The 27384-nt window shown below is 45.2% G+C and overlaps 1 protein-coding gene across 2 annotated transcripts; it reads right to left on the bottom strand.

Annotated features, from left to right (window-relative positions):
• Positions 1-1425: 1425 nt before the first annotated feature.
• GYG1 (glycogenin 1) lies at positions 1426-26619 on the bottom strand. Of its 2 annotated transcripts, XM_069618320.1 has the most exons (8): positions 26362-26519; positions 16071-16206; positions 12217-12391; positions 11279-11441; positions 9392-9518; positions 3116-3335; positions 2374-2424; positions 1426-2147 (listed from the first exon to the last, which is right to left on the bottom strand). In XM_069618320.1, the coding sequence occupies exons 1-8, from the start codon at positions 26366-26368 to the stop codon at positions 1983-1985; spliced, it is 1044 nt and encodes a 347-aa protein (XP_069474421.1). In that variant the 5' UTR covers positions 26369-26519; the 3' UTR covers positions 1426-1982. The 2 variants fall into 2 exon arrangements, with proteins under 2 accessions (XP_069474421.1, XP_069474420.1); XM_069618319.1 differs by lacking the exon at positions 2374-2424 and having other exon boundaries at positions 26362-26619.
• Positions 26620-27384: the final 765 nt, after the last annotated feature.

Raw genomic sequence — 27384 nt, 5'->3', positions numbered from 1 at the left:
GAAAACATTGAAACAAAAGGCTCACTGCAGTTGAAATACTGAAATCGGAGAGACCTTTTAATCCAAATGAAATTTGGGACCTGAAAAAAAAAAAATCTGGATCAACTGTCAACCAAGACGACACTGGAGAAAAATCCCAATGCAGTAAAGAAAAAAAAATGGACTGGATCGAAACCATTGAACAGCAGGCAAACTGTGCATGAAAGATTATACATCAGGGAACAAGGCCCTAAATGTAATTCTGAAGTATCTGAAAAATTCCCATGCCCGAGGAAGGCATATTTTCCTAAAATGATTTCACACGATGGAGATTAAAAACAGGAGAAAAATGAAGGGCGAGAGGATGGACCCAAATTGTAGATTAACACCGAGATAGAGATGCTAAAACATCTCTAATGACAGCATGCCTGAAACGGAGGGACCCAAGAACTAAGCTGATGGGAACGGAGCTCACATTCTCAACATACGGGGTGATAGAACGAGGACAGGAAACTTACCTTCGCAATAACCTTCCTGGAGGAAGTGGATCTCTTAACAGGACACTGGTCTTTGAGACAGACCTGAAAGTAGAAACATTGGGCACTGCCAACTATTTTGCATTGGCATGGCCACATCCTCCCACACAACCCCATCCAAGGACTAAAACGGCATGAGTGCAAGACCCCACTTGACCAAGACCATTCTAGGTTTGGAGTCTTCGTTTGGTTGCTAGGACACGTCATAATTTGGATTTATGTCGATTTAGAGGAATTTGGTATTCATTCCAGCACTTGCAGCAGATTTGAGGGCAATGGAAAACATGCCCGAGTCTCTGCCATTTTACCTCACTTAACTGTGCCTTCAGTTGCCAATACTGTAATTCATGCAGCCCTCGATCCCTCAGTTCAAGACACTGGAGCATGGAGTTTATAGTGCTAGAACACTGGAAGCTTATTTGGAGACTCATGAAATACCTTTTGAAACCGACTCACCATTTAGTTGGTGCTTCTACAACATCAACAAAAGTGGCTTTCAAGCTCCTGCTTCTATCAAGACAAAAGGGAATGATCAGGCTTCCACAGGAGGAAGATCATTCAGCTTTGCTTTTAGGCAAATCTGCTGAAAACTCCTACCATGCCACATTACCAAGGGAAGCATTGGTTTCCAAAATACACATGTATACCTGTACAAAGGGCTAGAATGCTACATCAATATAGGTCAATGGAGCCAGTGCAGTTGGCCAGGTCGTCGGTATGGGCAACTGTCCCCAAAGGCTCTATGGGCCTGCAGCACAGAGGTCGACAACTATCATATCCCTGTGGTAAACAAAATGAGCACAAGGTTACAGACCTCTGCCATAGATTTCCAGTATCCCATAATAGGCTTCAGGCGTGATGTGCCATCTGAAAACTGGTTGGCTTGGGTTTAAAAACGGCAAACAGGAAGTGTGTTACAGCACTAGTTTATTTGTATTGAGAGCTGTTATAATACAGTAACTTCAGCAGGTGCATACTAACCATGTAAGGTGCAGGACAAGTGCATTCTATGCTGTACATTACACCTAGTCAGGAAATTGGTCACATCAAGACTCAAGAAATGAGCCCCTATGCTACTCTTCATGCAGTTCAGCATGGGTACTATGTATATGGTTACCTTTAAGGCACAACATCACGTACATACAAGAATCCTTTACCAAGGTGGGTCTCGAGGAGTAGAACCACAGTACATGTCTACAGGTTGGAAGACTACAACATCAGCTTATAGCCTTTAACACAAGTGCTTTCTAACAAGTTGTGCAGAGCCGAGTCCAATGAAGTGCTAGCTTTGCTGCTAGAAGAGTGCAAAGGCAAATAGTTCAAAGAAGAGTAACATGGCTGGGTTCTCCTGCAGAACTGCATACTTGATGGCTGCCATCAAAGGCTTGACCAGCCAACGATTATTCACTGTCCTGGATGCTACACTTGTATGAAGTCCTTTTATTGCTTGGCAGTCTTCCAGCATTCCTATTTGAGGTAGGTGTCCAGTTTTTTCTGGATGTTATCAAAGGAGTCCTCTCCCATGTAATCAACTTGACCCTGTTCCCATCGCTCTTTGCGTTCCTCAGACGAGATTGATGGTTGTGGAGGTGGATCAATAGACAGCTGAGCCACTGCTTCTGCAACCGCCTCCTGGAAGAAGCAACACCACAGTAAGACTTGCTTTAATACATGAAAAATGTAAAGCGATAAAAAGTTCCCATGCAAAAAAAAAAATAATAAAAAAAAAAACAAGCATAAATAATAAAGACAACATTCCAGGAACAAATGTGTTCCCAAAGTATAAAACAAAAGTACACAATCACATGTTTCTGCAAACAAAAAGCAGAGGAATGCAATTAGAGCATGTTTCCCATACCTCTCTACAGAAGCCACAAGAGAAAGCCAGTGTATAGACCAAGTCAGAAAGCTGCAACAGTTCACCAAAATAGGGTAAGAAGTACAAAGGAAAGCATAGCCAAGATGTTCAGAAAGGTTGAGAACTAACAGAATCACAATTACTGGTTTTAGCCGTATCCCACCATATGCAAGCTACATTTGTCTCAGTCACACCCCCCCCCCCCCCCAAAAACCCCTGCCCATGACACATCCAGTGCGGTGTCCATGCATTGGAAATATTCTGCCCCCATGGGCATCAGCATTCCCCCAGATCAAGCAAACAGTACTCCTATTGCCTGCTTCCACCAACCACCCACCAGAAGGGTCATTCTATGTAGCATAAAAATGGGCCATTACAGGGTTGGAAAAACGTTCACCATTAATACATGCAGACTTTTAGGCGAGATCACCTAGTAATTAAAAATGTACACGTCAAGCAATTATGGCTAAATGTGCATGCATATTACACAGCAAGGTGCCAGCCTGCATGTTCAGAAGAGTCATGCCCGCACAGGCACCCCCCTCCATAGATCTAACCCTTGGCCGGGGGGATTGCTCTGTAGCAATACACCCAATAGCAATTACTTCAGAAGGTTGCCACATGCTAAAAGGCCATGCCTGAATGCTAAAATAAGGTTACTTGTTCACATTATGTATTAATATTTCTGGGCAAACAAAGACAGCTGTACAACACCAAAACGTACATAGAAAATAAAACTTACTGCTTTTAGGCCTGTAAATGTGTCTTTGACAACCCCATGCTCTGTCAACAATGGCAAAACGGAAGTAGTATATGAATCCCACCACATGTTGAGGAACTCCGGATGGATCATTGTTGGATCATGCACTTCACTGGTCACACATTTTGTTTTGGGGTCGTAGGTGTAGTTCCATGGTTTGACTTTTCCCAAGAAATGCACCACCTTGGCATTTGCACCAAACCTGTAAAATACATTAGCAAGAAACTCAAAGCATGTCATCTACATATCTAGCTAAGGAAGCTGCAAGGTGTATAGAAATGTACATTTGGAGACCATAGAGTGCCTAGAATGAACAGCACAGATCACACCTCTCCCACTAAAAGTGGGAGAGCAAAGGTTTAGAAGGTGCACGTGGTCTGGGAACATTACTGTATTAAAAACAGACATTGCTCTTCCACCACACTCCTGTTAAACACATTTGTTGAGTGGCTTTGAGCAGCCCAACAGTGATGGTGCAAGATCAGAGGGGCAGTGATATCACCCTGTCAAATTAAGTCCGCAGACAGGTGCAGTAAACTACAGCAATTTCTACAGGTGCAGCAAACCACAGCAATTTCTACATCATGTAGAGCCTAGGCTTTGGCCCAAGTTCAAATGCCGAAACATGTTCCAGCACACTAGTTCATGCACAAAAGAAATTCCAGCACTGGATGCAGATGTCCACAGGCCTAGCAGTGTACGCGTTCTCAGGCCCCTACATAGCGGTCGTACCATTGGTGTACAGTAGATGCCAATGAGTCAACCTAGCATTGTGTGACAGGATAAAGTATGCTGCACAACTAGATGCCATAGTTCTGTTTCAGCGCACTTGTAGAAAAAGCAAAGTGGGACCCAAAAGGCAGGTGCCAGGGAGGCAGATCATGACTATTAACATTCACTAGTTTATACACTCGGAGAGGTATATAGAGAAGAACTCAGGGTATATCGTGATGGAGATAAAGTTGGAGCTTAATACCATAGAAGTTTACCCAGAAGCAAAATGCACTGCGAGACACGGGATGCAAGGAACTTGCAGGCATATTCACCCACTCAATGTGAAGTAAACCCGAGCATAATTCCCTTGCCACAGCTTTAATGCACAAACACATAGAAACCCACCTCAATGAGGCTACCAGGGCCCCTGTGCAGATATCTGATGTCTCAAGTCTACTAATAGACTGTACAGCCAGTAGCTGTTTGGTAGGCCATATTTTGCAGGCAGCACATTCAATCCCAGCAGATTTAGGAAACCACCCACTGCTCAGGTTGGAGGAAGTTACATGCTTTGCTATGCCATGTGTACACACCTAATACAGTAGCAGTCCATAACATGGGTTTAAATCAAGGTCACAGGTAAATAACCCAGGAAAAGAGTACTCTGGTTGTGTCCTACCATAATACTCCAATACAAGAAAGTATTGGAGAACAGCTACAAATTAACCCTGAAAATCACCACACTGTGAAACCTAAGTGGAATACAGAGTCAAAATAGATGGGGACTATACTTGAATACGCACCAACACTACCAAACAGGCGCAGCTACATCTAACAACTAAACTAGCAATACCCTTGAGCCCCAGTCGGTTTCCATGCTGCAACTGCAGTAACGTCATCCAGTTGACTCTGCAGCCAAAGACTGGTGAAGCCATCCTACAGATGTAGGATGTACCATTAGCATAATTGTTTGAGGTGGAAGCTAGCAGCAGCTATGCCAAATATTCATGCCAACGCTGCATACATAAAGTCACTGAAATATTATTCAGACACAAGGTTCTTACCGAGCTCAGATCTTCAGCAACGCAAGTAGATTTATGTAATTGTGACAAGTAGGACACTAACGTCCCTGGATTTCCACAAATTAAGGAGGATCCAATGGTGTACAGCTTTCAGATAATGTGCAAGTGTGCCTAGTAAAAAGATTTGCAGAAAAGTCTCCAGGTCTACGCTTCGTGCACAGGCCCCCATTTTTAATCAGTAAAGACAGCATTTTGTAGATTCCCACAGCTTTACCTTTCACTGCAGCAACATGTGAAAGTTATGGTTTGACAGCAGATACTCGTCTACTCTAGGTTTGACAATTGAAGTGCCCCCACTGGATAGCCACATTTAGTTCAAAGGGACAATGTGCTGGAAATCAATCCAGTTAACAGAAGCCAACTGAACCATTTAACACCAAAGACTGTTCTGAATTGGCAGCCACGGGGGCTAAGGAGCCAGTGCAAGTTGGGTTGAAGCTGGCTTGCATAGAAAAAGGTCAGGGCGCCCCTCTGCGAGAACTGTTGCATGGGAATGTACCCACTCCGTCTCCGTCCACAGCCACATGTTTTGCTCACTGTACCAAGAGGCACAGTTCCCCCTCACTGGTGAGGCCCAACCGAAACATTTGTCTGGGGTTGCTGTTGGCACTTGTTCAAAGGAGGCTTGCCAGGCATTTTGGTTCCGCCTGCCCTTGTGGGCAGGATGAAGACCGACATGCAAATGGATATTCCTCTGTTGTGAAAATTGAATTAGTGAGCAAAAGGCAGTGGCCGTGGACTTAAAAATCATGCCATGTAGAGAGGGGTGCCTGCTACCTGTGTGCCAAGTCAACCTTTATAGGCATAAGTCCCAAGACGTCTCCTTCCCCCATTTAACTGCAATCCTTAAATTCCTAACCTCCCTTTACCTCTTCCCTGCTAATCACAGTACTGTGACTGATGTGCAGGGCCCTTATGCATTCTCTGGGCCTTGTCCCCGTCCCCCTCACCACACACAACTCATCCCAGCTGCTGCTGTCTTTTTTGTACTGCACTTATCCCACAGGAGATTGCACTCAAGTCCTCTTCTTGAGCACCACAGCACCTATCCCTTACCTCCTACCACCACCACCGCACCCATCCCTTACCTACCACCCCCCCTCCTCCCCCCCGCACTTGCATGTTCTGAACACAAGGCTTAGTAGGTTTGTCTCCCCACTCCGTTATTTGTTGTAATTTCATAATACACCTTTATTGTAATGGTCTACCTTCCCCCGTCCCAAACATGTGGGCGCTTTGAAACAGTTTATTGCTAATTGCATATGCACTTAACGAATGACCACAAGTCAGCTCATGTAGCCAAGAAGGGAAGATAACCATCTGCTTCCAGATCACAGATCGGGGATTGTGAAGTCACCTTTTTTGTGTCTAGTTAACATGTTAACCATTACTTGCCCACATGGTATCCTCATTGGGTCCAGGAAAGAGTGTCCTAGACCAGCTCACTAAGGATTTAGGCTGCCACCAGACCCCATTCTTGGGGTCAAGAATGTGCTCAGCTTACGTAGGATCGTGGAGCAGATAACATAGGGGCACTAAAGATGGGCCACGAGGCAGCACAAGCTCTTGAAGTGATTTGCATGGTACTCCATCCTGTACACCAATAGATCTGACCAATGCACATGAAGAAAACACTGAACCAAATTAATGTGAGTACTGGGCAGCTCCGCAACGATTTAAGCTGAGTATTTTATTTGTAACACGCTAAGACACAAAAGAAAATATGGGACAGTGCAAGTTAACACCTGGTCTAGGCAAAAGGACAGTTCAGGTATTGGGCTGGAGGCGCAGTTCGTAGATGATCTTGTCAAGGTTAGCATTAGTCGACCTTAGGGAAGGTAGAGAGTTTGCCTTCAGGTAGCTGGGCGCCTTCCCATATAGGCATTTGTGAGTGACTGCTTAAAACTGACATCTACCCCCGAGCAGTTCCTGCCAAAAATGGCACCTTCCTCATCCGGACTGGGTCATTTTCAATAGTCTGAGTGTGGGGTGGAGGGGCGGCACTTCTCTTCAGCCCCGACAATGAGCACATGACAATAATTATGCTTGACAGATAGTGGCCACGTTTTCTTCAAGTAAGGGCAGATATTCCTAAGAAGCTTTAGATGGTATGCACAGCTTTTGGAAACTAAATGCACATGCACTCACATGCGTTTCGGCAGTAGTGTTTTAACCTTCTCCCCTCGATAGGATACTCTTGAGATGGAAAATCTGGCAATCCCTAGCTTGGGATGAGTCAAAGATAAGAAGCTGTCTCACATTTATTAACATACATCAGTTCATCTAGGTGTCCATTCAGCATAGATATTGCGCCTCGCCACCCCCCCCCCCAGCCCAAGCTCTAGGCCCGGCTGAGTGTCGTCAGTGTAATTGGCCCAGAGTTGAACAGTGGGGGGGGACATACATGGTCCAAGGCACCCTACAGGGAGGGCACAAAGGAAGCATCCTCCCAGCAGAGTAGACGTTATGCCCGTCATTATCCATTTCCAATCAAGGACTGAGATATTACATTTGTCCAAGGATCTGCACAAGTAGTTTGTGGTAGTCCACAAGGCAAGATTTCGATCTATAATGCTTAACATAGAGCCTGAAGGTCTACAGGGGCTCCCTCCATGCTATGTGCAGGGCAGAAACCAGATTGCTTAGGGTTAAGGATATTCATGGTCTATGTAGGACTGGATCTTGCAAGTAGCTTATTTATCTAGTTGCAAGTGGTAATGGGGTTCCAATCCATTTAAGGAGGGATGACCATGACATTTTTGATGCTGGTCTCAAAACATGTACGCACAGGGAGACAAAAAAAGCCAGGAATGGAACAAACGGATCCCTATTGTCTAGATCAGTTTGAGACAGTCCAGGAGTCAAGTGTATGGTACCCAGGGTGGCTTACAAATCCAGATAGGTCACCGGCATGAGACAAGTACGAGTTGGGGGTGGGGGTGAGGCAGAAAGGGAGTGAATTCTTAGGGCTGGAGTACTTGGCTTACTCAGAATGGATTGTATCCCTAGCTTTGAGAATTAGATCATGAAAGTTGTTCTCCATTCTGATAGTCCAGGTTAGGTGTGATGTAATTGGGCCTGTGTATCTGATAACCATATTTCTATAGGCTGATCAAGGGACTTGCATGTCAGCCATTGTTGGGTGTGTAAAATAAGGTATGTAGCCAAGACGACAGCTGTGCATATTTTAATACAATTCATGGGACGTTACAGCCACTATTGTCTAAAGCACAATTCAGTTTGTCATCTAATGTGAACTGTAGGTCTATTTCACAAATTGCTGAACGAGCCCCATCATGCTCAAGAAGTCTTACAAAGTAAATGTTGACAATGCCCAGTCTGTTGGGCGTGATCTTAGTGCTTTTGTGGCAGATGGGTTAGCATAGGATTAAAGTCTTGCTTCAGGCTCGACTGGGCAAAGTTGAACAATGTAGTCCCAATTGACGTGGATGATCTTCATAGTTTATTGAAGAATACCAAAGTTAATCCGTACAATAGCTGCAGCGACTGCATTAGCTACCACATTTTGTACATGACAGTTTAGCCAAGCAGGATCATTGTGCCTGCTCTTTCAAAAGTGCAGACAAGGGAGTGCAACACAAGTTCAATAAAGGGAGTATTTCCTGCATGACTACATGTCACACCAATCTTCACAAGCTGCTGCAGCAGTCGCGGCAATTGGTCTGGCAAGCTTTTAATACCAGGATTCATAGAAACCAGGGCCAGTCTGTGGCACCACTCGTTGACGATTAGGCTTATGCTGAGGACCCAGCAGTCTTGCCAGTAGCTGCTGGGCAGAAGTGCATTCTGTATAGATCAGAATTAATCCTGCACATATTTGAAATGCTTATCCTGCCAATTATCCGCTGCAGTGAGTATGGATTTCCTGCATAAAATTTGCATCAGGGAAGGGATGCTTACCCAGGTTCAGAACAAATTAGACTTCCTGGTGCACCGGAACCTCACAAGTAGCGGGGTGCAGAGAAGAACTGACAAATTCCCCAGTTCACAAATCATTGCAGCTGCTCAGTGCCTGGGTACCACAATGTCTGCAATTACCACACAAAACCTGGACTGCAAGTTCTGTGGCACCTGCAAAAGTACAATATTTCTGTAGTTAAGGTGTATAAAACATAATTGTATCTGGGAAGGTTTGCCTTGGAGCCAGTGGCTAGTTATTCTGGGGTCAATTTAAAGATAGTGCTTCAGATGCTGAATGTCACCTTAATAAACCGGAAGACACATGGAACCCTTCCATTGGAAGGAGTTGACCATGTCCCACAGACAAACTACTGGTCAGACAATTTAGAGGCCAAATCATGTGACCCAACTACTTATTCTCCACCTGCAAACCCTGCCAACTGCACCACACACCAAGCAAATAGACCCTTCAATAGACAGTTCCTCTCAAATCTATGCTTCCCAATTCAAACCCCCACCCCACTGGAATGGGTATACTTACGCTTTGAATGCTGGGAGGTAGGAATAAATAGAAACGCTGCTTAAGTTGTAAACAAATGGTAAGTGCTTGTTGATCTCAGTAGTTGCCCAGCGGCTGAAAAAGCTGTTCAATAATCCCTGGTCGCCTCCTAAAGAGCAAGATTTTAAAAGTCAGCTTCTGCACCAAGACATGAGTTAAAATCAACCTAAGAGGGACATACATATGAAACTGCCACTCTACACCACCCAAGGACATAGCATCAGACTTGGTATGAAACGGTCGGTGTACAGCAACAGGCATCACAGTAGCTCCACCACCCCCGCCCCAGATGTGCTGCTCCCAGCAAATACACCCAAGTCGGACCACAGTTACAACACTACTAACTTTCTCTACACTGGATACTGATGCTAGGCAGGCCAGGTTTCAGAGCCAGAGCTTGAATACACGGACAATCCATGCAACTGCGTCAATAGCAGTGAGATCAGAGTGATGCATGCACAGTTTTAACAGCACACTAGCCATTACGTTTTCAATGACATCAGATCATAGTGACTGATGTGGGCATGCAGGAGGCAGTGATGTGGCAGGTCAAGGCATGGTTGAGCCTGCATGCGTTCCAAACTGATAGTTCCAATCTGCTTATGGTGTACATTTAAGTGAGGGGATCCACATGCATAGGTACAGACTAAGTCACTTAGGCCCGATACAAATTCCTCTAAATGGGTTTACATTGGACTCAATCACAAGGGGACAAGAGTTGCAGACCGAGTTAGTTGGGTCACTGCAGTTGATCTGAAGCTCCGAATACACAACCAACAGAACGTGTTCAGAGAAATAGGCCGAGTCTCATTACAATAGTGAGTTCAATACGAACTCACTCACCATTTGTGAGGAAAAGGCCCTGGCTGTAAACCGAGCCACCACAAGCTGCTCATAAATAAGTATATTCTCTGCCTTCCTTTTACAGGCAGCCATTGACAGCTGTTGAGAACCCATTTCCTCTGCAGTACAAGCGGTAGCACCCCAGAGGGGCAAAGCAGCATTTTACCCCATGTCTGAAGATCTACATAGTGGAAACCCAGCAAGCATACAAAATGTGCTCAATACAATCTTGAATACTGTCAATGTAGCTGAGCGGTTGGTATGGTACTGAGGTTTCTGTAGAAACAGTACATATGGCCGCTCAGTTTCACACACTTGCATCCCCAATTGGGATAGGCGGAGTGTAACCCCCACAGTGTCCAGAAACACATGTCAAAGAAAGTGGGGTGCATCAATACTATACCATATCCACTTACGCTGGATAACTGAAGTTAAGCCATGTGATGCCATCAGGAGGTGGCAGGGGTAATCCAAAGTGAGTGCCCCTAGATAATATAGGTAAACTTGCACCCGCTTTAAGGAAATTCTTCGGTTTCTCATTCGGGGCAGGGGTGGCAGGGTTAGGACCAAAATTAGTTACCAGTTAGCTAGCCTAAGACAACCATGAGTGTGCAAACGTACTCACTGGACAAGACTGTACCATGACGTGCACATGGATATATATATGGATCACTTTCCACAAAGTTTAGGACCTCGTGCCTATATAATGCTAAAGGCTCACGAAACCGAAAACACTAGTGCCGATTACAAATGCTGCAGACCTGTGAAGGTGTAAGGTTGGAGACGTTCTATGGGCAATGCAAACCAAGCTACTTTTGTTGGCAGACGGACAGCTAAACTTACTGATGTTCAGTTCAACAAGTGGCAGCTGCCATTCACGTCACCTGTCAACAACTTGGCTAAGAAACAAGTTTGGAAGATCCTTCAGTGTGTGTTGGCAGACACAAGTAGTTTCAGAGTAACTGTTTCAAGACGAGGCCAAGTAGGGTTTTGCAGCATCCCTGCCACTTTGACCACAATACATACCATCAAAGCTTCCCTTTTCTGTTGCAAATTGTAACAGGCGATTGTAGGTGTCAATGGATGGCTTGAAGACGAACACTCCAGAATTAAAGCAGTCTGGCCAGCCGGGATCTGGTGCAGCAGACAGCTCTTCCCTCTCAAAGAGTTCATCAACATTTGATAGCACCTGAGATGTGAAGCAAACATTCCTGTAACTTCACATTGTCAGCAAGATAATGACTGCATCCATTCACTGAAGGGATTCTACCCCACGCCCTTAGATGGTTCTTCAAACCAAGAGTAAACATCAAGTTGCAAGATTCTAGCCAGCCATAACACGCCGCTCCACACGAGTGCACACATGTTAATCCTAATACAAGGGTTCTGATCCACTAGCCACATTTAAAATGGGGTGTCTTAATAGACAAAGGGCACTGCCAGTGACCAGCATTAGTGTGGGAGGCATTTAGTGTGTTCTGCTTTCCGCAGTTTATAGCCACCCACTTGCTAGTGCCATTGTTCCAGCCCCTGCATTCAAGCCAGTTACCTGGTTCTGCTACACCCTGTAGATTTGTTCTGGGCATAGCTCAATATTTGAGTGAGCAAAACCAGTTTTCCAACATGGTCAACAGCCTTCACAGGGACTAATGTAGATATTGCCCAATTTTAGCATTAGAGACAAAAGAAAAGTGGCCATAAGCTTGCCACTTACAACACAAGTCACCCAACACAACATTCGAGGGAACAGTAAAAGCTAGTGTCCCCGCACTGGTGGCAATATAACCCAGTAGATTCCAAAGATCACACCAAAAGCAAATCTAATGCACCCCCTGACCCCCTCGCCCCCCCCACCAAAGCTCCTGCTCAGTCCATGTTTCAACTCATTAATATTTGCATGTGAAACTGCACCTTCAGGACCAACATTAACTACATACATCGGAATTCTGGTTAAAGTGAATTACCATTGTGTCTGCATCCATGAACACACATTTTGAATACTGGGTTAGAACCCAGCAGTGTAGCTTCGTTAGAGTTACACCCAATTCTGGTCTTTCCATCAAGGCAAGATGAGCCGAATCCCCACTGTCCAAGACATCCACTTGTTCCACTTCATCAAAGAGCTTGTTAAGCACTTTCCTAGAAGACAGAAAGTACTGTAAGTGATAAGAATCATGAAGCTACCTAGTCCTTACGAAAACAAGACAGATCTGCTGGTTAATGAACACAACATTTAGGCCAGAACTGCGGCCGTAAAGACTCACTGCTGCTACACACCACACCAAGAGTGCCTTGTATCACAGGACACATTAGGGGAGTAATTGCCATTTGGCCAGCTCAGTTTCTACAATTTGCCAAAAGTCTGAAAAAAAACTGCATTACAGCGACAGGACTGACTGCATTTATTAAGCCTAACTTGCAGGCATCGAGATTAGTCTCATAAATTTGAAAGTCCTGGTCTATGAACGTAGACACGACTAAGCAAGGCCCCACTTCGGATCTGCAAAGAAGATCAGAAACAAGACAGGTAAAGATTAGATTGCAGAGGTTTACACAATTTAGGCATTAGACCCATTCTGTGCCTGCGGTAGGACTGCCATTCCATGCCACCATCTTTGTTAGCAGTTGTGTATATTTTACAAACTCTTGCAACTAAATCCCATGCCACAGTAACTGCTAAAAAAAAAAGCCAGCAACAATCCAGTTCCTCTACCATTCCTTTAACTGCATGTCCAGAAAGCCCAATGTTGCCTTGCCATTTCCAAGTGGTACTGGATATCATTACTGTGCATGACAGCGAATTCTAGTCTATGGTGTGGCCGACTACAACTGCCATGATCCTTTCCAACAGTGTAGTCAGTGTGCCTCACACTTGTCCTTTAAGGCAACAAGGACGTGCCAAGCCAAATGCGATCCTCCTGGTAAGAACCCGCTTTCCAGCTCCTGTAAAACAAACCTCCACTTATGTAATCCTGCTGGAATTCTTTCGAGCATCAAAAACCATGGCCAAGTGTGATGATCCTCCACACCCCCCTGAACTGATTTAGTAGACTTAATGGGTGTTTATTATTAAAGTGATCTTTGTCATAGTAGACATAATATACTTGCAATGCAGCTTGCATGGAGTGCTCATGGTGCAAAGGTTGACATAGCAATTGCCTTACATCATCTGTCCTTGGAGTTGTTGCCTACCGCCACCACAAGACACTTGGTCCTTTTCTGCAGGTTGCCACTACTTAACTCTGGCCCCTCAATGTATGCTTATGAATATCAAGAGCATGTGGAATGAAGCACCATCTCAATCCTACAAAAGTGTTTAATTTACTTGCAGGATTTTGCATTGGTCCTCACTATGAAAGTTCCATTGCATGCATTTGCAGGGTCGAGGCTGATGCAGAAACATGTACACAGCCTACTAGTAAGACACAAAAGCATTTCAACTTGCCAACAACTTAAGCAACACATTAGGTGGATCCAGGTTGAGACCCAGTTTGAAGAACTGACGTCTCCTGGTGGAAACAGTTTAGAAATGCCACCTCAAAGCAAATAAGCATACAGAGTTGATGCAAATGTAAATGCTAACAACCCATTCCACCTGCACACACCCAATGGGTGGATGCTTTATTCCCCCTCCCTCCATGCCCTGTACAAGTTGTGACTTGAGGTTAACATTACCCTAATGGTGTGCGATTCCAGACAGTGTCTTAGAGCAACCCTAGATACCCAGTACAATTAGGAAAAGCCCAACCTGCCACGTAGTGGGTCAGGAAATTACCATCGTCAGCCCAAGGCAGACCTAGGCATTGGTCTGCAAGTTTAACTAGGTCATCTTGGTGGCAATTGGATTTTTGATTAAGTCAATTCAAATCCTCGCTTAAAATTGAATTACTCTTGACCACAAGTCAGTTTCTGTAAGTGAACCACTGGCAGAGTCCAGGAAACTGCCCCAACTATCCCCAGAAGACTGCATGTGGCAGCAAGGAGATTTTCCCTGATGCTTTCAGAGAGGATCAGGGGTGTCATCAGTTGTCAGGCCAAGCAGATCAGAGCTTTGACATGAGATGTAGTCATTTCCACCATCTTGGGAGGTTAATAAAGGGAGCTTCACTGCTGTAAAAGGTCAAGCTATGAGTCCTGAAAGTGGCTTAACACCTTCACTAGACTGAAATGTGCCTCAGGGGATAGACTGTTCTAGAGTAGCAACATTAGTAATCTCCCTGGGAGAAAAAACCTTGTCCCTGGATCCCAGACACCAAATACATAAAAAGCAAATCAAGGAATCAATGAAACTAGGGAACCCCTCGCCGGAGCCCACCTCAGGAATGCTAGAAGGCATTCAAAATGAGAACATAAGGGGCAGTGCTCATACTACATTTCAGGCACCAAGGGCAGTGCTCATATACTACATTTCAGTCACCTGGGAGTGCTCCCGTGAAGAAAAGGTCTGGGAGTGGACTCCAAGATGATAATTTCCCCGATTAAGGCCAAAGCTTGGTGGCCCCCAGAAAGAACAGTAGAAGAGCTGGTATACAGACCGAGCTGTAATGTCTTGCTGAAATCCAGAGCCTGAATAACCCCTTTGCTTCTAGCTCAACTAGAGCTGGTGTTAGCGGACCAGTATCAATCCACACATGGCCTAGCCACAATTAGGTTTAGAGCTCCACTTTTTTGCTGCAAATTCTTTCCACAATACTTGAGAATGTTGTGGCTGGGTTGTGAGCCCATACACCCGACAAACTTGCGTGTCCTACTCCAAGTGTTGCCTTTCTGAAAACCCGAACGGTTAGTACCTTGAATTTGTCAAAACACGATCCAGCATCAGTCCTCTACTTCTTGACATTTATATGAATTATTCCACCATTTCATGCAGGGTGAACCACTGTTTTAAGCCGTCCACTTCCATCTTCTACCAGAACGAGGAAAGCATATCCTGACTGAGCATGGCTTCCAAGGTCAGTGACTAGAGCCTTCGTTCAAAAGCCTGTGCTGCAACCCCAATTTACAATGCACCCCATACTTCAGCTAAGACTGATCGTGTAATTCCGTAACAAACAAAAGGCCTGTAGTTAAGCAAACATGTGGCAAAGCTGTTGGACTTTTTGCACAACTTCCCATGCTGACATAGGCCAGTGAAACAAGTACATCCCCAGTGACACGACGGCTAGGTCATCATGTCAGTAGCCGCTACTGAAAGGAATACTCAGTTGTAGGCAAATGAAATCACAAGGACTCCTTTTAAGCCCTCGGCTCCCATCACTGACCCCAAGATTGTCACCTTATGAAGCATCAGGCACCAATCTTGTTAAATCGGTCTGAAAACACAGCATAGTATATCAGGCCAACTATGACTGTTTGCGGTGCATTATGACATTAACAGCATTCGTCATATGGAAAATTTGCACCAGGATACATTTAAATCCTGCTCAAATATAAGCTTACACCAGAGGCAGAGCGACAGGCGTTGCAATGTCATTTGCACAGGTATCTAGGCGCAGAAACCTTTGAATTACAATACACTATCCTTGCGTTTGTTTCACAAGGAAATTCAAAATCAGGCGAACAGGTGCCATTCAGATGCAAAGATCATTTGTGACATGGGCATTACAACACACCATTGTAAGTAATATGAGGGTGCCATTAGCTCATCTACACTCTAGAATAGATCACAAGCACATGAGGACCTTCCCACAACAACTCAGACTCCACACTTCATTCCAAGCGTGCAAAGCAAGCACAACTCATCCATTCCTTTGCCCAGCTGACAGATGCAAAATAAAATAAAAAAAATACACACGAGAATAAGGCTTCAGATACTTACTTCATGGACTCCGAGACCTGAGGCGTTATTAGCACAACAAGCTTCCGTGTGGTATGGTAGCGTCGTAAGGATGAACCCAAAACCAAAGCACCTTTCACGTAGGTGTCATTTGTAGCAAGGGTCACAAAAGCTTGGTCTTGAAAAGGGAAATAAAGAAAGAAAAAGGTTTGCACGGCATGACTATGTTCGAGATTTCCCAAAGCAACATTCCACCCACAGTGCCCTGCGACACGATTCAAGTACCTAAGAACTAGCACATGCTCAAGGAGCACTGCATCAGTGTATTTTTGCAGCCATGACATCATCTTTAAATTACAATGAGAGTTAAGTCAAAAATAACTTGCCCTTGCGACCCTTGCAGAATGCCGAGCGCCCCACACCACGGTCATTAGAAAGGCATTAACGGCAGCCACAAGGCTTCCAGTAGCAATTCGTATCCCTCGAGGGCAGGCAAGCTCTCGTGTGTGCACAAGGTGCACCCAAGTGCAGATTAGAAGAAACTAGTTTACATAACACGCAAATGTGTAGACCTGGCACTTCATCCGCAGCTATACTCAAGAGAATCAGGGTACCTTCTCGGGCTTCAGTAGGTAACATTGTGCCAACGCAATGCCGATTTTAGTTCAGGTCTAGAACTTCTCCTAGTGAAACGCTGGCCCAAATCCGTAAATGCTAATTTACAGCAAAGCACTGCAGTCAGAATAGCCCCAAGAGGGGGTGAGATGGAACCACCATTACTTCAGCCGAACACTCCATTTAGGAGGGAAGACATGTGCAGGTAGGTCAATTCTGAAGGTTCATCCCTTGAGGCTTGGCTTTCACAACTCCAAAAATGTGCTAGTTAGTCCCGCTTATTGTGGGACCCCGTACTAGGAACAATCGAGCCCAAAATCCACAGTCACAAAAACTGCCACTCCCAAAACGATAATGCTGGCAGGCATGTAAAATGCTTATCCATAGCTAGTCCTCTGCAGCCGCTGGTTCCACTGTGTTATGTTGATTTGTACGACAACCACCCAGGGGCAGTCTCCAGGCACTTGGGCTATACAGCTGCTGGGGGAACATGAAGCCAATTCTATAGACCTGCAGCCAAGCCATAAGGGCAGCAGGTTCGTGTGTCTGGAAGGGGGCCATTCTAGAGCATTTTAACATTGGCTACTGGTCCACAGGTCAAAGTGTCCTTAATGGGGCAGCTATAAGGGCCAAGAAGCAATTCTCTGCACCCCACACTGAAACTCTAACAGGATGGGGGCTTGGCAGATGGGGTTGTAATGAATATCACATCATGAGTCCAACCGTTATGTATGTTAAATGTCATGTTAACGTGAGCGTTCCAGAGCAGTGCTACTTTTTTTGAAAGACACTATGAAACATAACTTCAAGCCAGTTTGTATAGCTAAAATATCCATCTTAGATGAGGCTCAATTTGCGTTTTAACAAGCTCCCACACTACCAAAAACCGCATGTGGCGTTGCATTTGTATGGTGCCCAGTGCCACTTATGGCTTCGAAAGTGCTGTAGTTGGTGGTCCATCAGACAGTCTGAACAGAAGAGAAATGGGGCACCAGTGCATGCAGAGGTGGGCAGGCAGTGTGTGGATTACCTATGCAACAGCTAGACATTCTACGGGGGCAGTGCTAGCAGTGGAAATTTGAACCCAGATCAATCCCAAAAGGCAATGACCTACAGCCGAGGTTTCCACTATATTTTACATGCACAACGAAATGCAGTCACATGCACAGGTGTCAAAATATCACGTGATAATGACCTTAGTTGAGCCCCATTCATTCAAGGCGCACCGCTACCAAAGTGGTGCAGGCTGAGAACAGTAGAACCGCCCCAGCCATGCGCAACATGACATGTATGGAGGCTCTGCATCCATGATTGATTCTCCGGCCGTGAAGAGTGGAACCAGGCTTCTGAAACACTGAAGCAGTGTAGGCCGAAAGCCATCAGAGTTCAGATTAGGAAGGCATTTTAGGAGTAGGTACGCATTGTATGCAGGTCACCCATGAAAGAGGGCGGAGGAGTTGTGAAAGTCACGTTGTGCAGGAAGGCAAGCACATGGGTGTGGCAACCAGATCTGTCAGACAATTTGCAACACTGAATCAGCAAGCACTTGCTTTACCTACATGAAAGGGCAATGGGATTGCATCTCCCCCACGAGTCATGGCATGCAAACAGGGGGAGGGTCATTTTTTTTTTAAAACAAAAATAGTCAGTGAGGTGCATTTTGTGGAATTTACTAATAGAGTATCGGTGCCAAAGAGCCTCTTCACTCCCCCATTTGAATCGTGGCAATTTTGGGTCACTAGTGCCAATTAGTTGTAGTTACAGTTCATAGATTCCCAGATCAAGTCTGCCATCATAGTAATGCTTTTTCATCTCCGGATTATGTCAATTAGTAATCGGTTTTGTATTTTAGCTATTTAGGATGAATTAGGTTAGTGAACTACTGCTGCTACCCTCCGGTATGATGCATTTTAATGTGACAATGCTGCTGTGCCTTGGTCTCCTTTTCCTTGATTATAGGGGGATAATAAACCATTCGTGATTTTTATTTTACTATGGAAAGTTGGATTTTAAACTACAACACATTCCTGGATGATAAACAAACGCCTAGTTCCAACAACTCTAGTTCAGATAGTACATCATGGGGACAAGTTGCTAATACACAACCACTTGTACCCATGAGTGGTATGGACCCCAATCATTTCAGTTGGCAAGTTCTTGCTGTGGCTTCAGAGCTAAACCGTCCCGTAAAAATAAAAGGTTAAGACACTTAAGGAAATGTTCCCAGAGATACTATGCCACCAATTCTTACCCAGGATAAGAAATTGGCACAAGCAGATTCGATGAAATGATCCTACAAAATATCAAAACAGAACAAATAGGCTCCGATTAATTATATATACAAAGACATATGCCTTGCTGTCAAGGGTGATGCGTTCATAATCTGTTGTAGTAAAGTTAGTGCAAGGCATTAAACACGATGTGCCGCTACAAAATGATCCTAGAACAGGGGTGGATACTTTTCTATTCACTAAATAACCTAAGCCACCATCACATCGTCTTACCAAGATCCACAAGACCCTGGGTCTTCTATTGTAGCAGATCTTACCACTATTTATCTTCCTGAATCCCCTCAGACACCCAATACCACCAGGTGACATGCATAAGGTATGTATACCAGCATCCCCATTATTTGGGCCTTACTGTGCAGCCAGGGAATATATAGATTTCATATTTCAAAATATCTACTTTGGCTATACTTTTCTAAGTCACTGATATGGATGGGCACATCGATGGCACCTGCTTATGCCAATACTCAAGCACAACTTGAGACATAACATATTTTAGAACACCATGTTACATGGAGGAGTCCCCTCAAGATTATGCAATAGATTCGGATTGATCCTAGGATGCAGTCAGGACAGTTTGTCCACTTTCTGGATATTGTCACACCTATGAGACAATGTAATACACAATTTTGAGCCTTTACCCACAAAACTCAATTATAGCCAATTGCTTCACTTGGGTCAAAATGAGAAACAGTAGATTGAACTGAGAATCGGGCTACCATGAATCGGGCTACCATCCCCAGTGCTCCAGATAAGATTTTGAGGTGGGAGTATTTTAATTTATTTTTAAACGAGTCTAAATGTGATTTTACGAGAGTAAAAATGACTTCTCCTTTGCGAGAGTATAATGTATGTGACATCCAGCCAATGTGCATGGAAATACTATGCGGCAGCTTTCTGCATTGTAACAGAATACACCTTGCATTATTTCTGGCCATTTGATCTCTCCTGTATATATTTAAAAGTTGAAATCACAATTGTAAAGCATATATGAATTTGTATTGTGTAGAATTGTCTTTTGATGTTTAATGAAAGTCCTAATTTCCTGGAGCTATTACTACCCAATGGTATGCCAATGTTATGATACAACAGTGCAGAGAGGCAAGACTCCATGCTAAATTCTATATCTAATCTAGTGGTCAAATGGTTGTTTTATATAGCTCTTTTGGCAAAGCGCTGTACATAGAACATATTTATCATAATTACCACCAAACCAAAGTCGGTACTCCCTACAACCTTGAAAGAATGATAGGCAATTACTCACCCTTGAGCATAGACTCTGCTGCCACTGACCATTTATAGTAATGTACCCCATTCACTGCAAGGTTGAATGGATGTAAACTAGACTACATAGTCTAGTCATCATTTTACACACTAGACTGTAAATTTGAAGTGTAAAAATGATCTGCCTCTGCATGATTATGCACACAGCACTGGGACCCTTATTATACAATACTAAAATTCCAGGAAAACATGCATAGTTCTTCTGAATCTGAAGAAGAAGAAACCATTCCATCAGTGCAGTATTTTTTTGAAAGCCTTCAGAGATGGCTTGCCATTACATCCTTATAGATAAGGATTACAAGAAGCCTTCTGGTTGCTGTCAAGTACCCAGACCTTTGAACTGCCCTCTGCACTACCTGTGTGTAAGTGTACCTGGGAAAACAATAAAGCTGGGGTATTTACAAGATTAGAGCCCCGACCATCCCACCGAGTTCACTCCACTAAGGGACAAAGTGTTGGGGATTGAAAGAACAGCCTTGAATCCCAATAGGACACATGAAGCTATACAGAACAATTCAAACATTGAAAAACACTGACAATAGAAGGTTCTCCACCCACATTTCCATCTTACGGATTAGACACTGGGACAGTGTTAGGCACACTATTCCTAATCAACCAACCTGGAATTTAATCCTAGAAAAAGCACAACTTTGATTAACGTGCAAATTCTATTGTAGCATATTATTTGGGCCAATCTAAGTACACTACTAAGACTTGATGGAATGATCCCATCTAGTTTCACAAATCTGGTTCCAGATACAAGTCAACACAACCAAAGGCCATGAGGATGTAGACATTGGATTGACTGTTGGCCCCAGGTGGACGGGGGCATGAACAAGGAAGACAACTTGCACATTTGCCCGATCTGTGTATATTGTTCATGACACATTTTTGCTGTAGGCAGCAATCTTTAGATCAACATACACATTTCCCACAGTTCATTCATTGGCAGGGGTCCTATAGAGATGTCTTTATCTACACAGCAGTCCGTGCCAACATTATGACACTGTTTCAACATGACGTCACCATGTTGAAAAACTCCCCTCCTCCCCCATGTTTTGGTTTGTGTTCGTTTTTCTGCATTTTTCCTTAGTCTTGTTGGCAGTCTCATCACTAGGTAACATCAGTACCATTCTTAGACAACTCCTGAAATGAGTCTGAACACTGCATTTTAGACACCAGTCCTTTAGAGGATTCATCTCCGAGGTCCTAGTTTTAATCTAGATTCTTTTGCACGATTTCAATTTTGGATGAATTCTACACAGTTTGTGGATGCCAATGAGTTTTGATTTTAGATATGTTCCAAGCTAGTGCACAATGACTACCATTTTTCGTTAGAAGGTACATGGGATCACTATTGTAGCTTTGCCTTAAAGAAAGATTTGGCAAAAAAAGCATTAGCTGCTGTGATCTGTCTGCATCAAGCTTGTTGGACGTTATTATGAATAAGGACCAGAAAAAAGGTGAATCTTACTTTTCACTTAATTGCCTAACTAGCATGGTTGTTATACAACCAACAGAGCAAATGGCAAGAAGTAAGAGCTACCAGGATCTTTTGTAATTGGGGCCCCCAATCATGGCTATACAATCACCATATGGCATAACTTGGAATGTTTGTTATGTCTCTGGAGGATCGCTCAGGGGCAACGTGCTCACCTTGGAAGCAAGACGACACGGAGCACCACAGGTCCGAACCCTGGGTCCGCACTAACCCCTGCCTGGGTATTAAGCACATTATAAATAACCCATCATACCGTATCACAATGCATCGAGAAGACAGAAGTATTTTGACAGTTAGTGCAAATGTACACTGGAAGCGTAAAATGCAAGCAACCCCAAACCACATGATTCAGTTTCAATATCCACATGTATTGACATTAAACCCATTTCTGGAACCAAGTGACTGCAGTGGTCACTGGACCATGATCAAAAGCATTACCTTTGTAAATCCAGGACACTACTAAACTGCTAACAGAAACACCTGGTCGACAACTGCAGTGGCAGTAGAATGCATGTGTTCATCCATACCTCCCGCACGTGTCCCCCTGTATGTTGTGGCATTGTGTTAAACTAGAATGGATATCCCAAGCCAGTGCAATGAAGCAAGTCTAGTTTCTCAACGTCTCTAGTATGCATGGGGATGTTGGAATTTGTGCTGGTAACTTCAGACAAATAGTTCTGCTGTAATAGGCCAGTACGCAAATGCTGCATCCCAGCATTTGCTTAAATGAACCATGGCTGAACGAACTCCACGCTAAAGGCTGTACAACAACAACCAGCAAGGACAAAAAACCATTTGCCAAGAGGGCTTCAGATGCAGACACCAGTTCCACTGCACCCATCTGTGTGCTACTATGCGGATTAGATTGGTCAGTCAGCCTCCAATGGACCATGTCCCAACTATTGCAATGTTTAGAAACCCCAAACGAATTTTAGGAGCCACAATACATGAATAGTGTGCCCATGCAACTGGCAAAAAACTTCCGAGTTGAAGAAAGACTTGGATGTCAGACTGAATCGAGGTAATTACTTTGATGAGTTTCCCGCCCTCTGCCACATATGCCAAGTAGAGTTCAACCATTTGAACACCAACGTCCAAATCCATGCACAATTAGCAGTAACAAAGAGGCAGTTTAGGCGTGACAAATTACATTTGACACGTTCATTCACATCACATTTCAAAAATAAACTGGGTTGGGAAGTTATGCAGCTATAACCTCCAGTGGATCTCTGCTGCAAATGCCCCCCATATGAAAAGTGGAGAATACCAAACCATTATGTGCCACAGTTTTCAATTATGACCCATGCACATATTCCTTCTCGCCACCTTCTGTTCACAGCCATTACTCCTTGGCAAGGAACGCCAATCTGCCCTAGTCCATTTATGTCTGAAGGTGCAGTGGAGTTATTACGAAGGCCCCGACTTTTGATCTGAAGTTGTAATTCAGGAAAATCCGGCTCGTGAACAGTGTCTTGCAATCGAGGAAGCTGCAGGTAAGTACATGCCAAAAACCATTAGTTATAACGAACCACACCTGCGGCAAGACGCAGAATGGTGCAAAGCTAGGGCCCATCTGCAGCACACAGAGCTGTTCCAGTCAGAGCCAGTCTAACACCAGCCACAAGGTCACTTGCAATGGCTTTTGGAGCTGCACGTGCTAGTATTAGTCAACATTCCATTGCAACAGGGTCTCTAGAACAAAGTCACCGGGAAACATGGGGTTGCATAGCTCTGGGTGGCTCGTTTCCTAGATCAGCAGTTACCAAAAGCCACGGGTTTACCAGAAGCTGGTGTATTGTGCCATTTCAGTTTTACTGAAATCAACCTGTGCACACAATGTTAATTATAAAAGGAAGAGGCTTGCACAATCCAACCACACAAAACCCCAACTGCCAACAGAGACATACATTCACATGCCAGGGCACCGTTATTTTCTCAAAACTCTGAATATGTAAAAAAAACTAATCAAGCAACAATTAAAGTGATGATTCGACCATCAGTAATTGCTGCACCCCTCACTCAACATTAAACAGTTAGGGCCTGAAAAGGGAAGCTATACCCACATGGTCTCAATCTGCATAGTTTGCCACTTCTGTGCTTGCTTGGTAGGCTGAAAAGCATTGCCAAGTTAATTAGGGTTTCCCAGAGCAGTGGTTATTGCAAGTTGAAAACCTTGCAGCAATCGCCTATCGCAGAAAAAAAAAAAAAAACACTAAATTTTCCTCCAACAGAAAAGCAGTCGCCCCTTCCATCTGAAAAACCCAGTTTCAAAGAGGACAAGAGCACTAGGACTCATCACTATACAAAAGAAATCACACAGCAGTTGGTTCGATCTCGGGACGTTGCCATGTGTGTAGAGAGCAAAGGCCGGCAAGTGCAGGTTTGCTCATTTGGGTCACTGACAACTAACGAACCAGTCACTGCACTAGAATGTTCCAGTTATGAGAATTAGGTTCGCTGTTAGATTGTGCAGGCTTGCAACTAGCAAGTGTTACAAATCACCTCAGAAAGGAACACGACCTACTGCACTGTTCTGCAAGGCGCTACATTCAGGAGGCCAGAGCAGTCCTGGAGTCTGGGCCCAGCAAAAGCCACAGAAGTCCATGCATGTGGCCCGAATCTAGGCTATTGGTTTTGGAAAAACAAAACCTCCAAACAGTCATCACTAATTAGCAGCAGCCATACATACAAGCTTTGCGCCCAAGGTTAGAGGACTGCAATACATACAGACAGTAAGGCATAAACAACCTCAATTATTGCTACCGAGCTACTCTAGCAACCCCTATGCCAGTGGTACTGTGCTAAAAGTCTGGCTGATATAGGTTGGCTTCTTCCAGAAGACCTGCGTTTCATTTTTTGGGGGACGGGGGGAGCGTCAACCTCTTGCTATTGGTCACGTAAAGAGCATCATGAATTGTCCAGCTTGGACCGCTGACCAGAAAGCCTGCAATGGCCAAGAAACACAACCCCCCCCCCAAAAAACTAAGTATCAGCCATGTTGCAGGCACCATAGAATTTTGTGACTAACCCAAGACGTCAACGCCAAAACAAATAATCCTTACCACCAATGAGAACTTGTACTACTTCTATGTGAATAGACAATGACCAGCTCTTTCAAAGAAAGGGGCAAGGCACAGCAGCTTCCAGATCTAATAGCAGAAAGTGCCTTGGCTAGTAGGAAAAGCCCGTTTGGAGAAAGTGATATTTCTGCATCAAGATACATGACACAACCAGAAGGGATGCCATGTTGGTAGAATTCCCTCCTCACAAGTTGACCAAACACTAAAATTAAGTAGGCCCATCCAGTGACCGAGACGATGCAACCTCTTGAACATAGGAAATCCTGTATGCACGTAGGGTTTTATGAAAGGAGAAAATCATGTTTAACACTGCCACTTTGGGAGGTCTCATCACAGTCACTGGTCGAAGTGAGCGTGAACGGTCGGGAGCAGTGTTCCACTGCTTTACAAGCTGCAGTACTTCTAGCAACCACTTCATCACCGGACATGAGTTACAGCTAAAGTGAAACGTAATTCAAAAAATTGGTAGTCAACAAGAATGCAAGCAAAGGTGTTGCACGTTGTTCCCTTCCTACTCTGTCTGCCACCGGAGTCACGGTTGCACTACATTTTTATTTTTGGTGCACTTCTACCACTGCAGCGAGTAGACCCAAGAGTATTGTTGAGAGGCAGTAGTCGTGTTTAAGTGCAGGTGTTTACAGGCGGGATATATTGCTTGGCTGAGTGCACTGCCATTTCGACCGCCCCCCCCCCCCCCCAGTTAGCCATGATTGATGGTTGCATTAAGTAACATTGTTTTGGGCAATTAATAGTAACTACCAATAGCTTCGTTTTTGTTGTAGCAGAAATGTTGCCAGTAATTGGAGGCACGTGTTACATTGGCCCTGCCTGCACTACAACGCATACTGTTGTGTGTAGGCGTACTTGGAGAGTAACGCGGCGTGAATAATTTAAAGGTCGCATGTAGAACCCCGGCCGTACACTTAAATCAGCATCTTCAAGCGTGAGAGAGAGGGGCAGCGATGGGAGCGGGCATTGCTGCCCCCCCTCTCGCCATGCAGAGCGGCAGCAGCTGCGGCTCAGGACCCCGGGCTGGAGATGCCGCCATCCCCGCCCGTGACCCAGCTAAGGTTTCAGTTATATCGCCGTGACCCGTCAAGGGGCCCACCCCAGGGGTAGCAGAGCCCTACCAGCACCGGGGTCAACATTAGTGCCAGTCCTGTGCTTCTGGAGAAGACTACGCAGGAGCCAAGGCGTTTAAAGAGGAGGGGGCCGAGCAGGGTTGCCCGCGCACACGGGTTCACCTATGCACGGGTAGCAGTAGCGATAGGCTATCGGCTACACGCTGACTGAAGAGGCGGCAGGAAGCGGTCCTCACTTCCACTTTCGCCTCAGGCTCCGGGAGCCATGGCGCTGCGCATTACTGCAGCGTCCGCTCGGAGAAGTGAGGCGGAAGCAGCAGCACCTGGCAAACTTATAGAGTTTGACGCGTCCCCTCCCTCCTGAAGGTCTCCACCCCATAGGAAGCGCCAACGTTTGGCCTACCTGTGCAGTCAACCCTACCTCCCCCCTCACAGAAGGCGCCAGGGAAGCAGAGCGGCGGCTGGGTCCTCGCACGCCCTTACCTTCCATGGTGCTGGCTGAAACTGCACTGAACCTTGGCTGCTGTGAGCCCCTGGCTGCCTCCAATGCGCTGAATGCTGCTGGGATGGGAAACAGAAGGGGCAGGGCCGGCCTCTTATACGGAGCAGTCACATGGGCGGGCGGGCAGCAGGCTGCTGTCAGCGCCACAGAACACGCACCCAGCCTCTCTCTCACACACACACACTCCCTGCCTCTACGCACGCCTGCTCCGGCTCCGCCCCGCCAGGGCCTCGGCTGATTCAGCTGGGGACCCGAGCCAACGTACTGTCAGGTTAAAGGGCTCAGGCAAAAGCCCCCGGACAATTAGAGCTTATCTCGTACATTCAAGGGCCAGATAAAACGGACTTACCTCCCATGTGTCAAACACACTCGAGGCATTCCCAGAGAGAGACAGCCGAGTCTCCCTGCCGCACTAGCAGGCTACTAACGGCTCGCAACGTCTGTAGTAAAATGAGAACAGCCCCACAATCTCAATCTTAAAGAGCACAGCCAACAGCCACATGAGGAAAGCCACCTGTGCAACAGACAATCATTTTTCGTTCGCATTTGTCATAGTAGATTCATTTGCAACCTTTTAAAGTTGTAATGAGGGTCTGCTGACATAAATGCTGGTGCAAGTTATGTAATGTTATGTGCCACCTTGTGGGGACAGGGCCCTCAAGCAGCACATGCAACACCAAAGAATGCGATCACACACATTGGCGTTTAATCATCAACTGCTTTATTCGCGTGCTGGGCGCGTTCACATTAACTTCGATTAGTGGACCAATCCCATATGTGACATTGTGCCCCCCGTCATTTGACCACAGGGATGCTACATCTCCCCCCAAAAAACATTGTTCTACCCCATTTCCTCGGTCCATCTTCTCGATTTTCTGATGGTACGACTGGGTCTGTTGCTGCAGTCGTGGCACGTGGCATCTCTTCCCTCTGGACTTTCTTCTGCTGAGCTCTGTTCCCCTTAGTCAGATTCCTCTTCGTCTCCTGAGTACCCTGCCTCAACC

The sequence above is a fragment of the Ambystoma mexicanum genome, chromosome 10, assembly GCF_040938575.1.
Source record: "Ambystoma mexicanum isolate Mex_15411 chromosome 10, UKY_AmexF1_1, whole genome shotgun sequence".
NCBI lineage: Eukaryota > Metazoa > Chordata > Amphibia > Caudata > Ambystomatidae > Ambystoma > Ambystoma mexicanum.
The sequence above is the reverse complement of the archived record's forward strand: the minus strand, read 5'-3'. Positions and strand labels throughout refer to the sequence as shown.